This window comes from Manis pentadactyla, chromosome 3, assembly GCF_030020395.1.
Source record: "Manis pentadactyla isolate mManPen7 chromosome 3, mManPen7.hap1, whole genome shotgun sequence".
Classification (NCBI taxonomy): Eukaryota; Metazoa; Chordata; class Mammalia; order Pholidota; family Manidae; genus Manis; species Manis pentadactyla.
In genome coordinates, this window is record NC_080021.1 from 94,307,852 (window position 1) to 94,321,863 (window position 14,012).

Here is a 14,012-nt window from a genome sequence, read left to right on the forward strand (position 1 = left end):
AAAAAGTGCTGCGATAAACATAAGGGTGCATGTGTCTTTTTGAATCTGAGAAGTTGTATTCTTTGGGTAAATTCCAAGGAGTGGGATTCCCGGGTCAATTGGTATTTCTATTTTTATTTTTTTGAAGAAACTCCATACCGCTTTCAACAATGGTTGAACTAGCTTACGTTCACACCAGCAGTGTAGGAGGGTTCCCCTTTCTCTGCATTCTCGCCAGCATTTGTTGTTCTTAGTCTTTTTGATGCTGGCCATCCTAAATGGTGTGAGGTGATACCTCATTGTGGTTTTAATTTGCATTTCCCTGATGATTAGTGATGATGTGGAGCATCTTTTCATGTGTCTGTTGGCCATCTGAATTTCTTCTTTAGAGAACTGTCTCTTCATATCCTCTGCCCATTTGTTAATCGGGTTATTTGCTTTTTGGGTGTTGAGGTGTGTGAGTTCTTTATATATTTTGGATGTTAACCCCTTGTCAGATATGTCATTTACACATGTATTCTCCCATACTGTAGGATGCCTTTTTGTTCTGTTGATGGTATCCTTTGCCGTACAGAAACTTTTTAGTTTGATGTAGTCCCATGAGTTCATTTTTGCTTTTGTGTCTCTTGCTCAAGGAGATGCGATTAGGAAGAAGTTGCTCATGCTTATATTCAGGAGATTTTTGCCTTTGTTGTCTTCTAAAAGTTTTATGGTGTCATGACTTACATTCAGGTCTTTGATCCATTTCGAGTTTACTTTTGTGTATGGGGTTAAACAATAATCCAGTTTCATTCTGTTGCATGTAGCTGTCCAGTTTTGCTAACACCAGCTGTTGAAGAGGCTGTCATTTCCCCATTGTATGTCCATGGCTCCTTTATCATATATTAATTGACCATATATGGTTGGGTTTATATCAGGGCTGTCTAGTCTGTTCCATTGGTCTATGGGTCTGTTCTTGTGCCAGTACCAAATTATCTTGATTACTGTGGCTTTGTAGTAGAGCTTGAAGTTTGGGAGCATAATCCCCCCAGCTTTATTATTCCTTCTCAGGAATGTTTTGGCTATTTAGGGTCTTTTGTGGTTCCATATGAATTTTACAACGATTTTCTCTAGTTCATTGAAGAATGCTGTTGGTATTTTGATAGGATTTGCTTTGAATCTGTAGATTGCTTTGGCAGGATGGCCATTTTCACAATATTAATTCTTCCTGTTCATGAGCGTGGGATGTGTTTCCATTTATTGGTGTCTTCTATAATTTCTCTCATGAGTGTCTTGTAGTTTTTGGAGTATAGGTCTTTCACTTCCTTGGTTAGGTTTATTCCTAGGTATTTTATTCTTTTTGATGCAACTGTGAATGGAATTGTTTTCCTGATTTCTCTCTCTGTTAGTTCATTGTTAATGTATAGGAATGCCACAGATTTCTTATTTGGTTTGTATCCTGCAACTTTGCTGAATTCAGATATTAGATCTAGTAGTTTTGGAGTGGATTCTTTTGGGGTTTTTTTATGTACAATATCATGTCATCTGCAAACAGGAACAGTTTAAATTCTTCCTTGCCAATCTAGATGCCTTTTATTTCTTTGTGCTGTCTGATTGCCATGGCTAGGACCTCCAGTACTATGTTGAATGGAAGTCGGAAGAGTCAGCATCCTTGTCTTGTTCCTGATCTTAAAGGAAAAGCTTTCAGCTTCTCACTGTTAAGTATAATGTTGGCTGTGGGTTTGTCATATATGGCCTTTATTATGTTGAGGTACTTGCCCTCTATATCCATTTTGTTGAGAGTTTTTATCATGAATGGATGTTGAATTTTGTCAAATGCTTTTTCAGCATCTATGGAGATGATAATGTGGTTTTTGCCCTTCTTTTTGTTGATGTGGTGGATGATGTTGATGGACTTTCAAATGTACCATCCTTGCATCCCTGGAACAAATCCTACTTGATCATGATGGATGATCTTTTTGATGTATTTTTGAATTCAGTTTGTAAATATTTTGTTGAGTATTTTTGCATCTATGTTCATGAGGGATATTGGTCTCTAATTTTCTTTTTTTGTGTTGTCTTTGCCTGGTTTTGATATTAGAGTGATGCTGGCCTCATAGAATGAGTTTGGAAGTATTCCCTCTTCTTCTACTCTTTGGAAAACTTTAAGGAGAATCGGTATTATGTCTTCACTAAATTTTTGATAAAATTCAGCGGTAAAGAGATCTGAACCAAGGATTTTATTCTTAGATAGGCTTTTGATTACCAGTTCAATTTCATTGCAGGTAATTGGTCTGTTCAGATTTTCTGTTTCTTTCTGGGTCAGCCTTGGAAGGTTGTAGTTTCTAGAAAGTTGTCCATTTCTTCTAGGTTATCCAGTTTGTTAGCATATAAATTTTCATAATATTCTCTAATAATTATTTGTATATCTGTGGTGTCCTTAGTGGTTTTTCCTTTCTGATTTCTGATTCTGTTTATGTGAGTAGACTCTCTTGTTTTCTTGATAAGTCTGGCTAGGGGTTTATCTGTTTTGTTTATTTTCTCGATGAACCAGCTCTTGCTTTCATTGATTCTTTCTATTGTTTTATTCTTCTTGATTTCATTTGTTTCTGCTCTAAACTTTATTATGTCCCTCCTTCTACTGACTTTGGGCCTCATTTGTTCTTTTTTTTTCTAGTTTCATTAATTGTGAGTTTAGACTGCTCATATGGGATTGTTCTTCTTTCCTGAGGTAGGCCTGTATTGCAATATACTTTCCTCTTAGCATGGTCTTCGCTGCATCCCACATATTTTGCGTTGTTGAGTTATTGTTGTCATTTGTCTCCATATATTGCTTGATCTCTATTTTTGTTTGGTCATTGATCCATTGGTTATTTAGGAGCATGTTTTTAAGCCTCCATGTGTTTCTAGGCTTTTTCATTTTCTTTGCATAATTTATTTCTAGTTTCATACCCTTATGGTCTGAGAAGCTGGTTGGTACAACTTCAGTCTTTTTTAATTTACTGAGGCTCTTTTTGTGGCCTAGTGTATGATCTATTCTTGTAAATGTTCCATGTGCATTTGAGAAGAATGTGTATCCTGCTGCTTTTGGTTGGGGAGTTCTGTATATTTCTGTTAGGTCCATCTGTTCTAATGTGTTGTTCAGTGCCTCTGTCTCCTTACTTATTTTCTGTCTGGTTGATCTGTCCTTTGGAGTGTGTGGAGTGTTGAAGTCTACTAGAATGAATGCATTGCATTCTATTTCCCCTTTTAATTCTATTAGTATTTGTTTCATATATGTAGGTGCTCCTGTATTGGGTGCATAGATGTTTATAATGGTTACATCCTCTTCTTGGATTGACTGCTTTATCATTATGTAATGTCCATCTTTGTCTCTTCTGAGTTTCTTTGTTTTAAAGTCTATTTTGTCTGATACAAGTACTGCAACACCTGCTTTTTTCTCCCTATTACTTGAGTGAAATATCTTTTTCCATCCCTTCACTTTTAGTCTGTGTATGTCTTTGAGTTTGAAGTGAGTCTCTTGTAAGCAGCATATAGTTGGGTCTTGTTTTTTTATCCATTCAGTGACTCTATGTCTTTAGATTGATGCGTTCAGACCATTTGCATTTAGGGTGACTATTTATAGGTATGTACTTACTGCCATTGCAGGTTTTAGATTTGTGGTTACCAAAGGTTTAAGGGTAACTTCCTTACTGTCTCAGAGTCTAACTTAACTCACCTAGTATGCTATTACAACAAACACAATCTAAAGGTTCTTTTTTTTTTTCCCTCCTTTTCTTCCTCCTTCCTCCTTTATATATTAGGTATCATATTCTGTACTCTTTGTCTATCCCTTTTTATTGCCTTTGGTAACAGCTATTTAACTCTAGCAACACTTCCATCTATTCTATAGCAGTCCCTCCAAAATTCACTGTAGAGATAGTTTGTGGGAGGTAAATTCTCTCGGCTTTTGCTTACCTGGAAATTGTTTAATCCCTCCTTCAAATTTAAAGGATAATCTTGCCGGATAAATATTCTTGGTTCGAGGCCCTTCTGCTTCATTTTCTTAAATGTACCATGCCACTCCCTTCTGGCCTGTAAAGTTTCTGCTGAGAAGTCTGATGATAGCCTGATGGATTTTCTTCTGTATGTGATCTTATTTCTCTGTCTGGCTGCTTTTAATAGTCTGTCCTTATCGTTGATCTTTGCCGTTTTAATCTTATATGTCTTGGTATTGTCCTCCTTGGGTCCCTTGTGTTGGGAGATCTGTGCACCTCCGTGGCCTGAGAGACTATCTCTTTCCCCAGACTGGGGAAGTTTTCAGCAATTACTTCCTCAGAGTCACTTTCTATCCCTTTTTCTCTCTCTTCTTCTTCTGGTACTCCTATAATGCGAATATTGTTCCATTTGGATTGGTCACACAGTTCTCTCAGTAGTCTTTCATTCCTAGAGATCCTTTTTTCTCTCTGTGCCACAGCTTCTTTGTATTCTTCTTTCCTAGTTTCTATTTCATTTATCATCTCCTCCACCATATCCAGTCTGCTTTTAATACCCTCTATTGTGCTCTTCAATGATTGGATCTCCATCCTGAATTCGTTCCTGAGATCTTGAATATTTTTCTGTACCTCCATAAGCTTGTTTATGTTTTATTTTGAAATCTCTTTCAGGAAGATTTTTTAATTCAGTCTCACTCGTTCCTTTCTCTGGTGTTGAGATTTTGCTTTGAACCAGGTTCCTTTGACTTTTCATATTTGTATGTGGCGCCCTCTAGTGCCCAGAAGTTCTACTCGCTGGACCTGCTCAGCCCCTGGAGCGATGTCAAGGGTCGCAGGGGAGTGGTGCTGGTGTGTGCGGAGAGGAAAGAGCTGTTTCCCGTTTCCTGGCTGTTATGCCTGTCTCCACTGCCAGAACCAGTGGGCCAAACACACAGGTGTAAGCCTCTATGCTTTGTGTTTGTAGCTGCCATAGGCGAGGCTTCCCTCTGGCTGGCTAATACCAGGGCAGGGGCTGCCGGTTTGTGAACCAGATGCAGGCTAGCCAGGAGGAAGACACAGCAGGCTGAGTATCATGGTGGGGTCCTTGGAGCTGCGTAGCTAGCCAGGGGGATGGAGTGCCTGAAGATTGTTTAAGTTCCCAACCTACTAGGAAGAGTGCACCCGGACAATTTTTTCTACCTGTCCTTTCTCCCTAGCTGTAAGCTCTGTGTAATTCTTGCCCCTTTAGTAGCCCTCTTGCTGTTAGGAAGTCTCTCTGACTGCCTGCCCAGATCAGCTGGATATGAATGCCTGTTTTCCACAAGCAGCTGGAATCTCCATCTCTCCAGGTATTCCACCTGTCTTAGCTTTCCAATCCCACTAATCATCAGAGCATGATGCAATGTGGGTTTGTGCTCCCAGAGAAGATCTCCAGGAGTAGGTGTTCAGCAGTCCCAGGCCTCCACTCCCTCCCCACTCAGTTTCTCTGCCTCCTGCTGGTGAGCTGGGGTGGGGGAAGGGCTTGGGTCCCACCGGGTCATAGCTTTGGTATGTTACCCTGTTCCATGAGGTCTGCTCTTTTCTCCAGGTGTATTCAGTCTGGTGCAGCCTTCTTTCCTCTTGCTCTTTCAGCATTAGTTGTATTAATTATATTTTCATATTGTATGTGGTTTTAGTAGGAGGTCTCTGTCTCACCTCTCATGCCATCATCTTTAATCCCTGGACCTCAAGCAATGCTTTTTAAAATGGAGGTTGCAGCTCCTTAATGATTTATGAAATTAATTTAGTGACTGATGGCAAGTTTTTAAAAAGGTGAAGAGGAATCTAAAGGAGGAGGCAGAGTACACTGAATGTGAGGTTAAACTGTTTCCTGGAACTGTTCAGTCTTTTTTGTATGCATACGTGTGTATAGAATTGTAATGCTGAGTAGATTTCTTGGTGTGGATCATGGTAAAAATATATTGAAAACCCTAATCCTAGAGAACTCTTGCATGTGTGAGTGGGAAAATGTGTACCAGGATATTCATTTCTGCACTGTGGGAAATGATTTGGAAACAACTTGAGTATCGACACAGTGGTAATGGCTAAATAAAATGTGAAAATGTGATATGAGGGAATCTTAGTAGCACTTAATGGAGCTTGTGACGCAAACTGAAAGTATAACATTTATGTAAAAAAAAAAAACCTGTACAGTGATACCTAATGTTCGTGGACCTATATGTAAATGTAAAGCCATTTCAGGATGGATTGGAAAAGATGCATGCCAGAGTCATGGTACTGGTTGTTTGGTGAGGGGAATTGAGATGACAGGCAACCAGACCTTCATCCAGATCTGTCATTTTGTTTTAGAAAGGATTTCCCACAGCTTGCTGTCAGTACTCATTGGTGGGAACATGAGTGTTTATATATTTTTCTGTTTTCTTCTGTAGCAGATAGACATCATCTGAGAGAGAAAACCAAATAAATCAAAACATTGGGTATTGATTTTTGCAAAAAATAGATAAGTAGTCTGCTGTAATCCAGAAAATGTGAAATCATAAATATTGGTCAGGGAACATTTATGGTCCTGCCAGTCTGACGCAGTAACATTAAGCTCCTCCAGAGGCCGACCCAGATGTTGGTCCCTGTTCTTATGGCACTTCCCATCCAGCAAGTTCTTACCCTGTGATTTGGGCACACACGGTATGCCAGGCACTGAGCATGTAGCATGTACTGTTGTGTTTCTTCCTAACCACATCCAAGTGAAGTAGGAACCATGTTATCTGCATCTTAGAGGAAGAAACTGAGGCCCAAAGAGGTTAGGTGTTTGTGCACTGGGACAGCCAGAGGCTCAGGAAGGGGGGACATCGTGCTGGGCTGATACTGGCAGGTCTGTTGAAGGCCCTCTGTACCAGTATACCTGGCCTGTGAAGCAAAAGCAGAGATAATGACTCTAGGGCAGGGCAGCACAGGATAAAATTCAGAAATGCCATGATAGCTAACAGATTTACATGTTTGTCCATTACATCTTTTATTCTAGACCAGCCCTTTTCCCAAGAATCTAGCCTGACTACTTGAAGTATCCTGTCTTGGAGATAGCCTTATGTGCAGGGAAAAGGTAGAGGAGCCAAAGTAGACAGGGTAGTTGGTGCTTTTCCTCATCTGTAGGCTGCGTCTCAAGGGTGCTTCCAGCTGTGTAGCTGTCAGGACTTGAGTAGAAAGCTGAGGCACGGCCATCACTCTCTTTCTTGCTCTTTTCTTCTCAGGAGTACTTCTTGCAAGCAGAGCTGACGAGTAATGTTCTAAAGACAGGAGTGGTCTGCTGCTGTGTGGGGCAGTGCAGCAATGCCATCCCCGTGGACACTGTGCTCACCATGAAGAAGCTCTCCATCACTTACGTATGTAGGCTGGGCGGCCATGTGGCTCCCTGTAGAGTTCAGCTGAGTTGTTTGCATTGTATTACATGTGAGCTACGTGTTGACATGAGTTAAGGGGTGGAGGATAAAGAGAAATATATGTAGTCCTTACTTTTCTTGTGGGTTTTTCTTGGGAAGGCACAGGAGATGATGGCTTGCCCCTTGGGCCAAGGACACTGCTGTCAAGAGTCCAGGTGTGCAGTGCAGACTGGGAGATTGGGTTGTGGCTGTTCACTCAGAGGAGAGCTGTTAGCAGGAGGGTCTGCTTACATTTTTCTTGGCCTTTTATCCTTGCCTTAATCAATTCTGGTTTCTGTTCTGAGGGAATCTGGTACAGCTGAGTCTGCCTAGGTGATTGTGCTGTGGGAAGTTTCACCTCAGAGGTTCACACAGTTCTGAAAATGTCAGTTGTAATGTGTAGTCATCAACGGCGCTTACAGCACCGCAATGCTTCTTGGTGGTGGAAAGCCTCATTCTTAGATGTCCTCCCCTTACCTCCTTCTCTTATCCCTCACTGCAGAGCAACAGGAAGGAAAACAAGGGTGGCTACCTCTGCCACTCCTGCGCAGAACAGCGCATCGGGCCCTTGGTCTTCTTGACTGCCTCCCCTGAGCAGGTACACTCCATGGAACGCACCGTGGAGAACATCGTGCTGCCCAGGCACGAAGCCCTGCTCTTCCTGGTCTTCTGAAAGCCAGGAGGAGCTTTCTGCACAGTACAGAATGCCTTGTGTGGACTCCAGTTACTTGAAGAAAGCCAGTGTGGGATAGGGTTCTCACTCACCTGAGACTCTGAATTCACTCACAGAGCAGAGCAGTTTTTGAGGAAGACGAAGCCAACAAGAGTTGGACCTGCCATTTCTCCATTCCCTGTAGGTAGCCAGTTTCCCCTGCCCCTCCTCCTTAAGCATCAGGCTGGGGATGTGGGGATATTCTTTTGATAAAAAAAAAAAGTTGCATTTTATGTATTTAAACTTTTATTACGAGGTTTCAATTAAATGCATTGTAGCACTGGCATACCAGTGTGTGACATCTGGCTTCAGTCCTGTTGTCTTCAGCTTTCTCCAACTTTCTCTTTTTTCCACATATTCTCTTCAACACCTCTGTCACTCTTCACATGGTACATGAGTCTCTGTTAATGTCCAGGGTGATAAGTGACACATGAAAAAAAGTTTCTGTGCTGTGGGGAATCACATGTGTGTAAGACATGTGCCTTTTTCATTACGGTCTTCACAGTTTAAACAGGGAAGCAACCAATACATAAGAAGACAATACAAAGTGACAAGAGCTAGACCTTCATGTCACCCCACAGATAGAACCGAAGGTCAGAAATGCTTGAGAGAGCAGTGGAGTTGGCCAGCCACTGTGGGGGTGGGGAGAGGGGCATTTGTACCTGGGTCACTGCCTGGGATGCTGGGAGGACGTGTAATAAAGCTATTCTTATAGAAACCAATGAAAAACGTAATTTAGCTGTACATGGATCTGGTATTTTTACATTTTTGCCATACAGCACTTCAGGGAAGCAGATGGCAGGTGGGGGAGTTGGCACGGCATTGCCCAAAGAGCTCCCCACCTCTAGTCTCTGAACCACTGTGCAGCATCCGAGAGCAGACCTCATAGCTTCAGTTGTTGGAGTCTCCCCCTAACCTCGCTGCGACAGGCCTCTAGTGGAGCTTAGAGTGCAGGCCGGTGAGTAAAGCAAGGGTGCTGTTGAACTGGGCCAGGGGTGCTTGGAGAGGGCAAATGCCAAGTTCATGTTCGCATACAGAAGACAGTTCAAAGAACTGGACCTGAAGACAGGTGGAATACAGGGCTGTTTCACCCACTTGGCCAGTATTCCTGGCCTGCCTTATTTAATGCTTATGGGTAACTTGGGATAAAAGAGCAAGTGAAAGGAAATTATTTGAATTTGGATTGGTCACAGTATTCACTGTCCTTCAAAAGAGGAATTTGTGGGAAGGGTGGCATGCAAGGGCCCATTAACGCATTTTCTGGAAAGCTAGTTTTGCAGCCAGAAAGTAAGCAACTAACTCGTTGGAGAAATCATTCATGCACTGAACCTTCATTGAGCTCCTGTTGGGTGGCAGGTGCCGTGTTAACGGAGTACAGAATCAGACATGGTCCGTGACACCTGGAGATGACCACAGGGGGTATGACGGCAAGTCTGAGCTGCAAGTGTTTGGGGAGAGGGCTGCACTAGTGCTTTGGGTCAGGAGGGGCGTCTACCAGAGTCGAGGCTTGGGCTGCCCAGAGTGGGTGATGCTGGAGCTGTGCTTAATAATAGGGCAGGGGGTTAGTGAGTTCTTTTTTTTTGGTTAGTGAGTTCTTAATGAAAGAATATTCTAGGAGGAAGGAACACCATAAAGGGCAAAAAGGATGTGTGTGGCTGTGGCACTAGCAGCAATGTCACTGCTAGCATTTTGGTGATCATTTTGAAAAATAACAGAATCTAGGAATCAATAATGGCATTTCATTTATGTAAGTGTTAAGAGATTTTTTTTAAATCCATAAAATGATATATTTGGTGTGCTTAAAATAGAAAAAAGTTTTAAATAGTAAGAATAGAAAATTTAAGAGTGTTAAATATCCATTGCACTTTAATGTAAGTGATTAGATGAGAATAATAAGGCAGTTCTCAAAGTCCTCAACTAAATACTACATCAAAATGAAAATCTTTAGATCTTTTTAAAAGCACGGTCTTTAAAATTAGAGGCTTCCATGATTTCATTTAGTTATGGATGTATTTTTGTGCAAGATTTTTTTTTTAACGTCATTATTGGGAAAACAATAAGGAAAATAGTTGTAAATTAGATCTGATACTTTTCTTTGGTTCATTAATCTCTGATTTCCTCTTATTTGATAACTTAGAGGAAATATTTTTGAATTAAGACTCTTCATCCTGTGGTTAGCAAGCTCTAGGTTTTTTATTCTGATTTGCCTCCACATTCTTTGATTTTATCGTGTATGTAGAGATTCTGATGCATATATAAAATTATACTGTTCTATCATATTCCATTTGTTTAGAAGGAGTTGGAAATAGCATGAAAGTATTCTTGCAATGTAAGTGTTTAAATACCATAGTGTATTGAAGACCATGCCTTACTTTGTCCTTCCATGTAATTATTCTCAAGACATATATCAGATTTTAGGTTTTTTTAAAAATAAGATATTAGAACAACCTAAAATACTGGTAGGTAGATATTTTAAAAATTAGAGCATGCCATTAGCTGAAAGTGCAATTGCTAATGGAATGAGAGAGTAGAGGTGCTTGGTAAATAGGAGAGGTGCATGGCTAGAGTGGAGTGTGTGCACAGAAAAGCAGTGATGTTTGTTTTGCAACATGCTGTTTGGGATGCTTAGCAAAGTGTGAGCAGAACTGTGCAGGAGGCTGTGGAGTACACAGAAGAAAATGAGATGACAGCCACAAAATTTTGGGAGTTGGAAAGCATATAAATGAGTGGTAACTGACTTAGCTCATCTGAGAAAACTGACTCCTAAGGCCAAGGACTCTGAAAAGTCGGGGGAATTGATGTAACTAGGTTCCTCTGGAACAAGGCTATAAAGGTGGGGCAAAAAAAACCCAGAGGATTGACAACGTTTGTTTTAAAAAGCCAGTTAAATCCTCAGATTTCTTTTTCCTATTCTGCATAACTGGGCAACTTTTCATCTTCAGTCCTAGTAGAAGACCAGAGGTTTAATCTCTGGAGATGAACTAGAGGAACAGGCCATGGTGCACAGCTGAGGGCAGGGGCCATACTGAGAACAAGGCTGTTGTCCCAGCTCCTGCTGCTTTACCAGAACACCACAGGCTGGGGCTCCTATGAACAGCAAACATTGACTCCTCACAGCTCTGGAGGCTAGAAGTCCGTGATCAAGGTGCCTGTAGATCTGGTGTCTGGTGAGCACTTGCTTTCTGGCTCATACATGACTATCTTCTTGCTGGAAAACGGATCTGATGCAGGAGGGAGAGGAGGACATACCAAGTGTCCTGAACTGTAGGATATTAACCTAATGGGTAGAATGTTTAGGCTGGACTTAGTGATAAATAAATAGAAAACTCAGCAAATGAGTTGGGGAAGCAAGGAAGTTGTTAATTCTTTAATAATAATTAAGCAACTGGTTGTTCAGGGGAGAAGTCACCATCATTTAGCTCAGCTGTATATAGTAGTGTTTCCTGGTCTTACTAACACAGCACATATTGAAGGTGGGGGAATATGTGGCGTGCAGTGAGAAGGATGCTGTTCAGTCCACAGCTTCTACAGCAGGAAGTCAGTTACAGTGCCTGAAACTGAAAAATGGAAGTAGAGGTCAAGAGGATCTTATTTAAAGACACAGAGATAGACACCAAAACAAATAACCTAAAAGATAATTAAATGATTTCCTTTGGGGAGGGGGAGGGGGGGTACTCTTTTGGTAAGGCACCTTCTATAACTGTGGACTTAATTAAGCTCTGTGCCTGCATGGTAAACCTTTAGAATGTGGATGGGAAGGGAAGAAATGGACAGTCCACACAGACGAGTGGCAGGAAATGAGGCTGGGAAGAGCTAAGATTGTAAATGTGGCATCAGGGAGGGGAATTCACTATTAAATTGCAAAAAGTGTGAGCTGGTGGGCACTACCAGCGGTGCTGAGTGGTGGGGCTACAGGTGAAGGGTGGCTGGCTCGTGGGGGGTGGGGGAAGATGTGGAGAAAGGAAACAGGAAAAGAGGCACATGTGACTACAAGAGGAAGTTGAGGCGGCTTTCACTCAACTTACTGTATTTTCAGTGACGTCACAAATAAGGTCATCCAGAGAATATGGCAAGTTTAGAACAAATGTAGGAGAGATGAGTAGCTGGCAATACAGGATCACAGGGCAGTGCCAACCCAGTGGAAATGACTTCAATGCATTTGGCTGACATGAAGCTGCCTTGGTGTGGGAGCTGACGAGGCGAATGGTTAAGTTTAGCACAGTTTACTACACGGTATACACAGAAGTACAACGTCCCATGTGGGAGCTGCCCTGTCCGGGGCACCTGAGCCCCAGGATGCGTCCCTGTAGTGGTGCTGGTGGGGCTGCCTCCAGGCCTGCCCCCTGGATTGGGAGGGGACTTGGACTGGTGACATAGATATGCTGCCTTTCCCCAAGCTGAGTCTTTGCCATCCATCCTGCAGAGTCTGCTGGCACCTCCAGGCTTTTAGGAAGGCAGTGTGTACCGAGCTTGCTCTGTGTTTCCAGTGAATGGGTACTGTGAAAGCTGGCCCCAAATGAGGCAGGCCAGGGTTCTTCCAGACGCTGCCCTGACAGAGTAAGACCTCACATGTACCCATTGCTGAACTCCCTTTACTAAAACACTGTAGCCTGCTAGGGCTTTCAGAGCATTTGGAGGGATTCCACTGCCTTGCCAGGCTGCTTACTTATAGAGTCTCTAAGAGAGCCCAGTGTTGCTGTCCTTGCATTCCTTACCACCAGTGAATTCATGTGTTTGGACTAAGTGACTTGGACAAAGGTAGAATAGATGGAGCTTGGAATTTAAATGGTTCTAGCTTCTTGACTTGCTTGCTCTGTTTGCTGTCTTAGCGATGTCTCAGAGTGAGCATTTCCAAAATGCAGCTACTGAGTTCCTACCTCTGCCCCCAACCGTTGCTCCCCTTACCCTCCTCATGTCAATAAATGACATTGTCACACACGGCTCTTGAGCCCACCTTTGTGCTGTCTGGAGTCCACCCACTTCCTTGCTCCTCCTCTTTGGCCAGCTTTCTTTCATCTCTCCTGGTCTGTGGCAGCGTCCTCCAGCTGCTCGGCCCTTTCCCTCTGGCGCTTTGCTTCTGTTCTCCATGTGGAAGGACATGCAGGCCTAAGAAGAATGCCATGTCACTCTCCTGCTTAAAACCCTTGGGGGGTTTCTCACTGCAGTCAGAATGTCAGACCAACTTGGACTGCAGGCAGAAAAAACCTCTTAGCAAAGCTGTATTTTCTTCTCTGCCTTCCATCTAAGCTCACTTTTTAAAGACCCCACTGAAGGCACAAGAAGTAGTCCACACAGACACCATCACATCCTGGGTTGGTTTGTTTTCCTTTTTTAAAATACCCAATTCAGTGTTTCTGGATTTTTTTTAAGTAATCATTTCTAATAGTTGGTTTTCCTAATCTGGACTCATGGAGAAACAGGTAACATTTTTAATCAGTTGTTTCATAGCTGCATAACGGGACCCTGGCTTCCAAGCCTGAAGTAGTGGGACCATGACTACTTCTATCCTTCCTCTGTGCTCAGCCATTTTAGAGTCTGTTACAACATCCCCACTTGCTGCCACCAAGTTCCATATCAGGACTGGGCAATGAGAAACCCAAAACAAAACTCTAAAGGGCCTTGAAGAAATGTTCCAGTTTCCCCTAGGAGTGCAGAGGTGGGCAGGCTGCAGGCACACTTGTTAAGAAGCCATCTTTTGCCTCTGCCATCCTCAGTGTCCATTCTGCCCCAGGCTGACTTCATTGCAACAGGCTGTAGATGACAGTTTGGGGCAGTGTCCAGATCCAGCAGTGTCAGGGACAAAAAGCCTGTCTGGTGTTTCAGGAGCAAGGAAACCCTTCCCAGAAGCTTCCTCAGCTGACTCACATCTCAGTGCCTAGGGGTCAAAATCAGGTCACCTGCCCATTCCTGACCTAATCAGTAGTAAGGAGGACAGCCTCAGAGAATCTGGACTGGCTTTCCTGGAGCCTGGGATGA

At 42.6% G+C, this 14,012-nt stretch overlaps 1 protein-coding gene across 6 annotated transcripts in view; it reads left to right on the top strand.

Annotated features, from left to right (window-relative positions):
- FBH1 (F-box DNA helicase 1) overlaps window positions 1-8,335 on the top strand; it is a 62,371-nt gene extending 54,036 nt beyond the window's left edge. For 5 of the 6 annotated variants that reach the window (XM_036908201.2, XM_036908199.2, XM_036908204.2 and 2 more), the window contains 2 exons: window positions 7,157-7,288; window positions 7,827-8,335. In XM_036908201.2, coding sequence (XP_036764096.2) covers window positions 7,157-7,288; window positions 7,827-7,997 — 303 coding nt within the window. In that variant the 3' untranslated portion in view covers window positions 7,998-8,335. The remainder of the gene's footprint in view (window positions 1-7,156; window positions 7,289-7,826) is intronic. The other variant, XR_005029384.2, reaches the window with a different exon arrangement.
- Window positions 8,336-14,012: the final 5,677 nt, after the last annotated feature.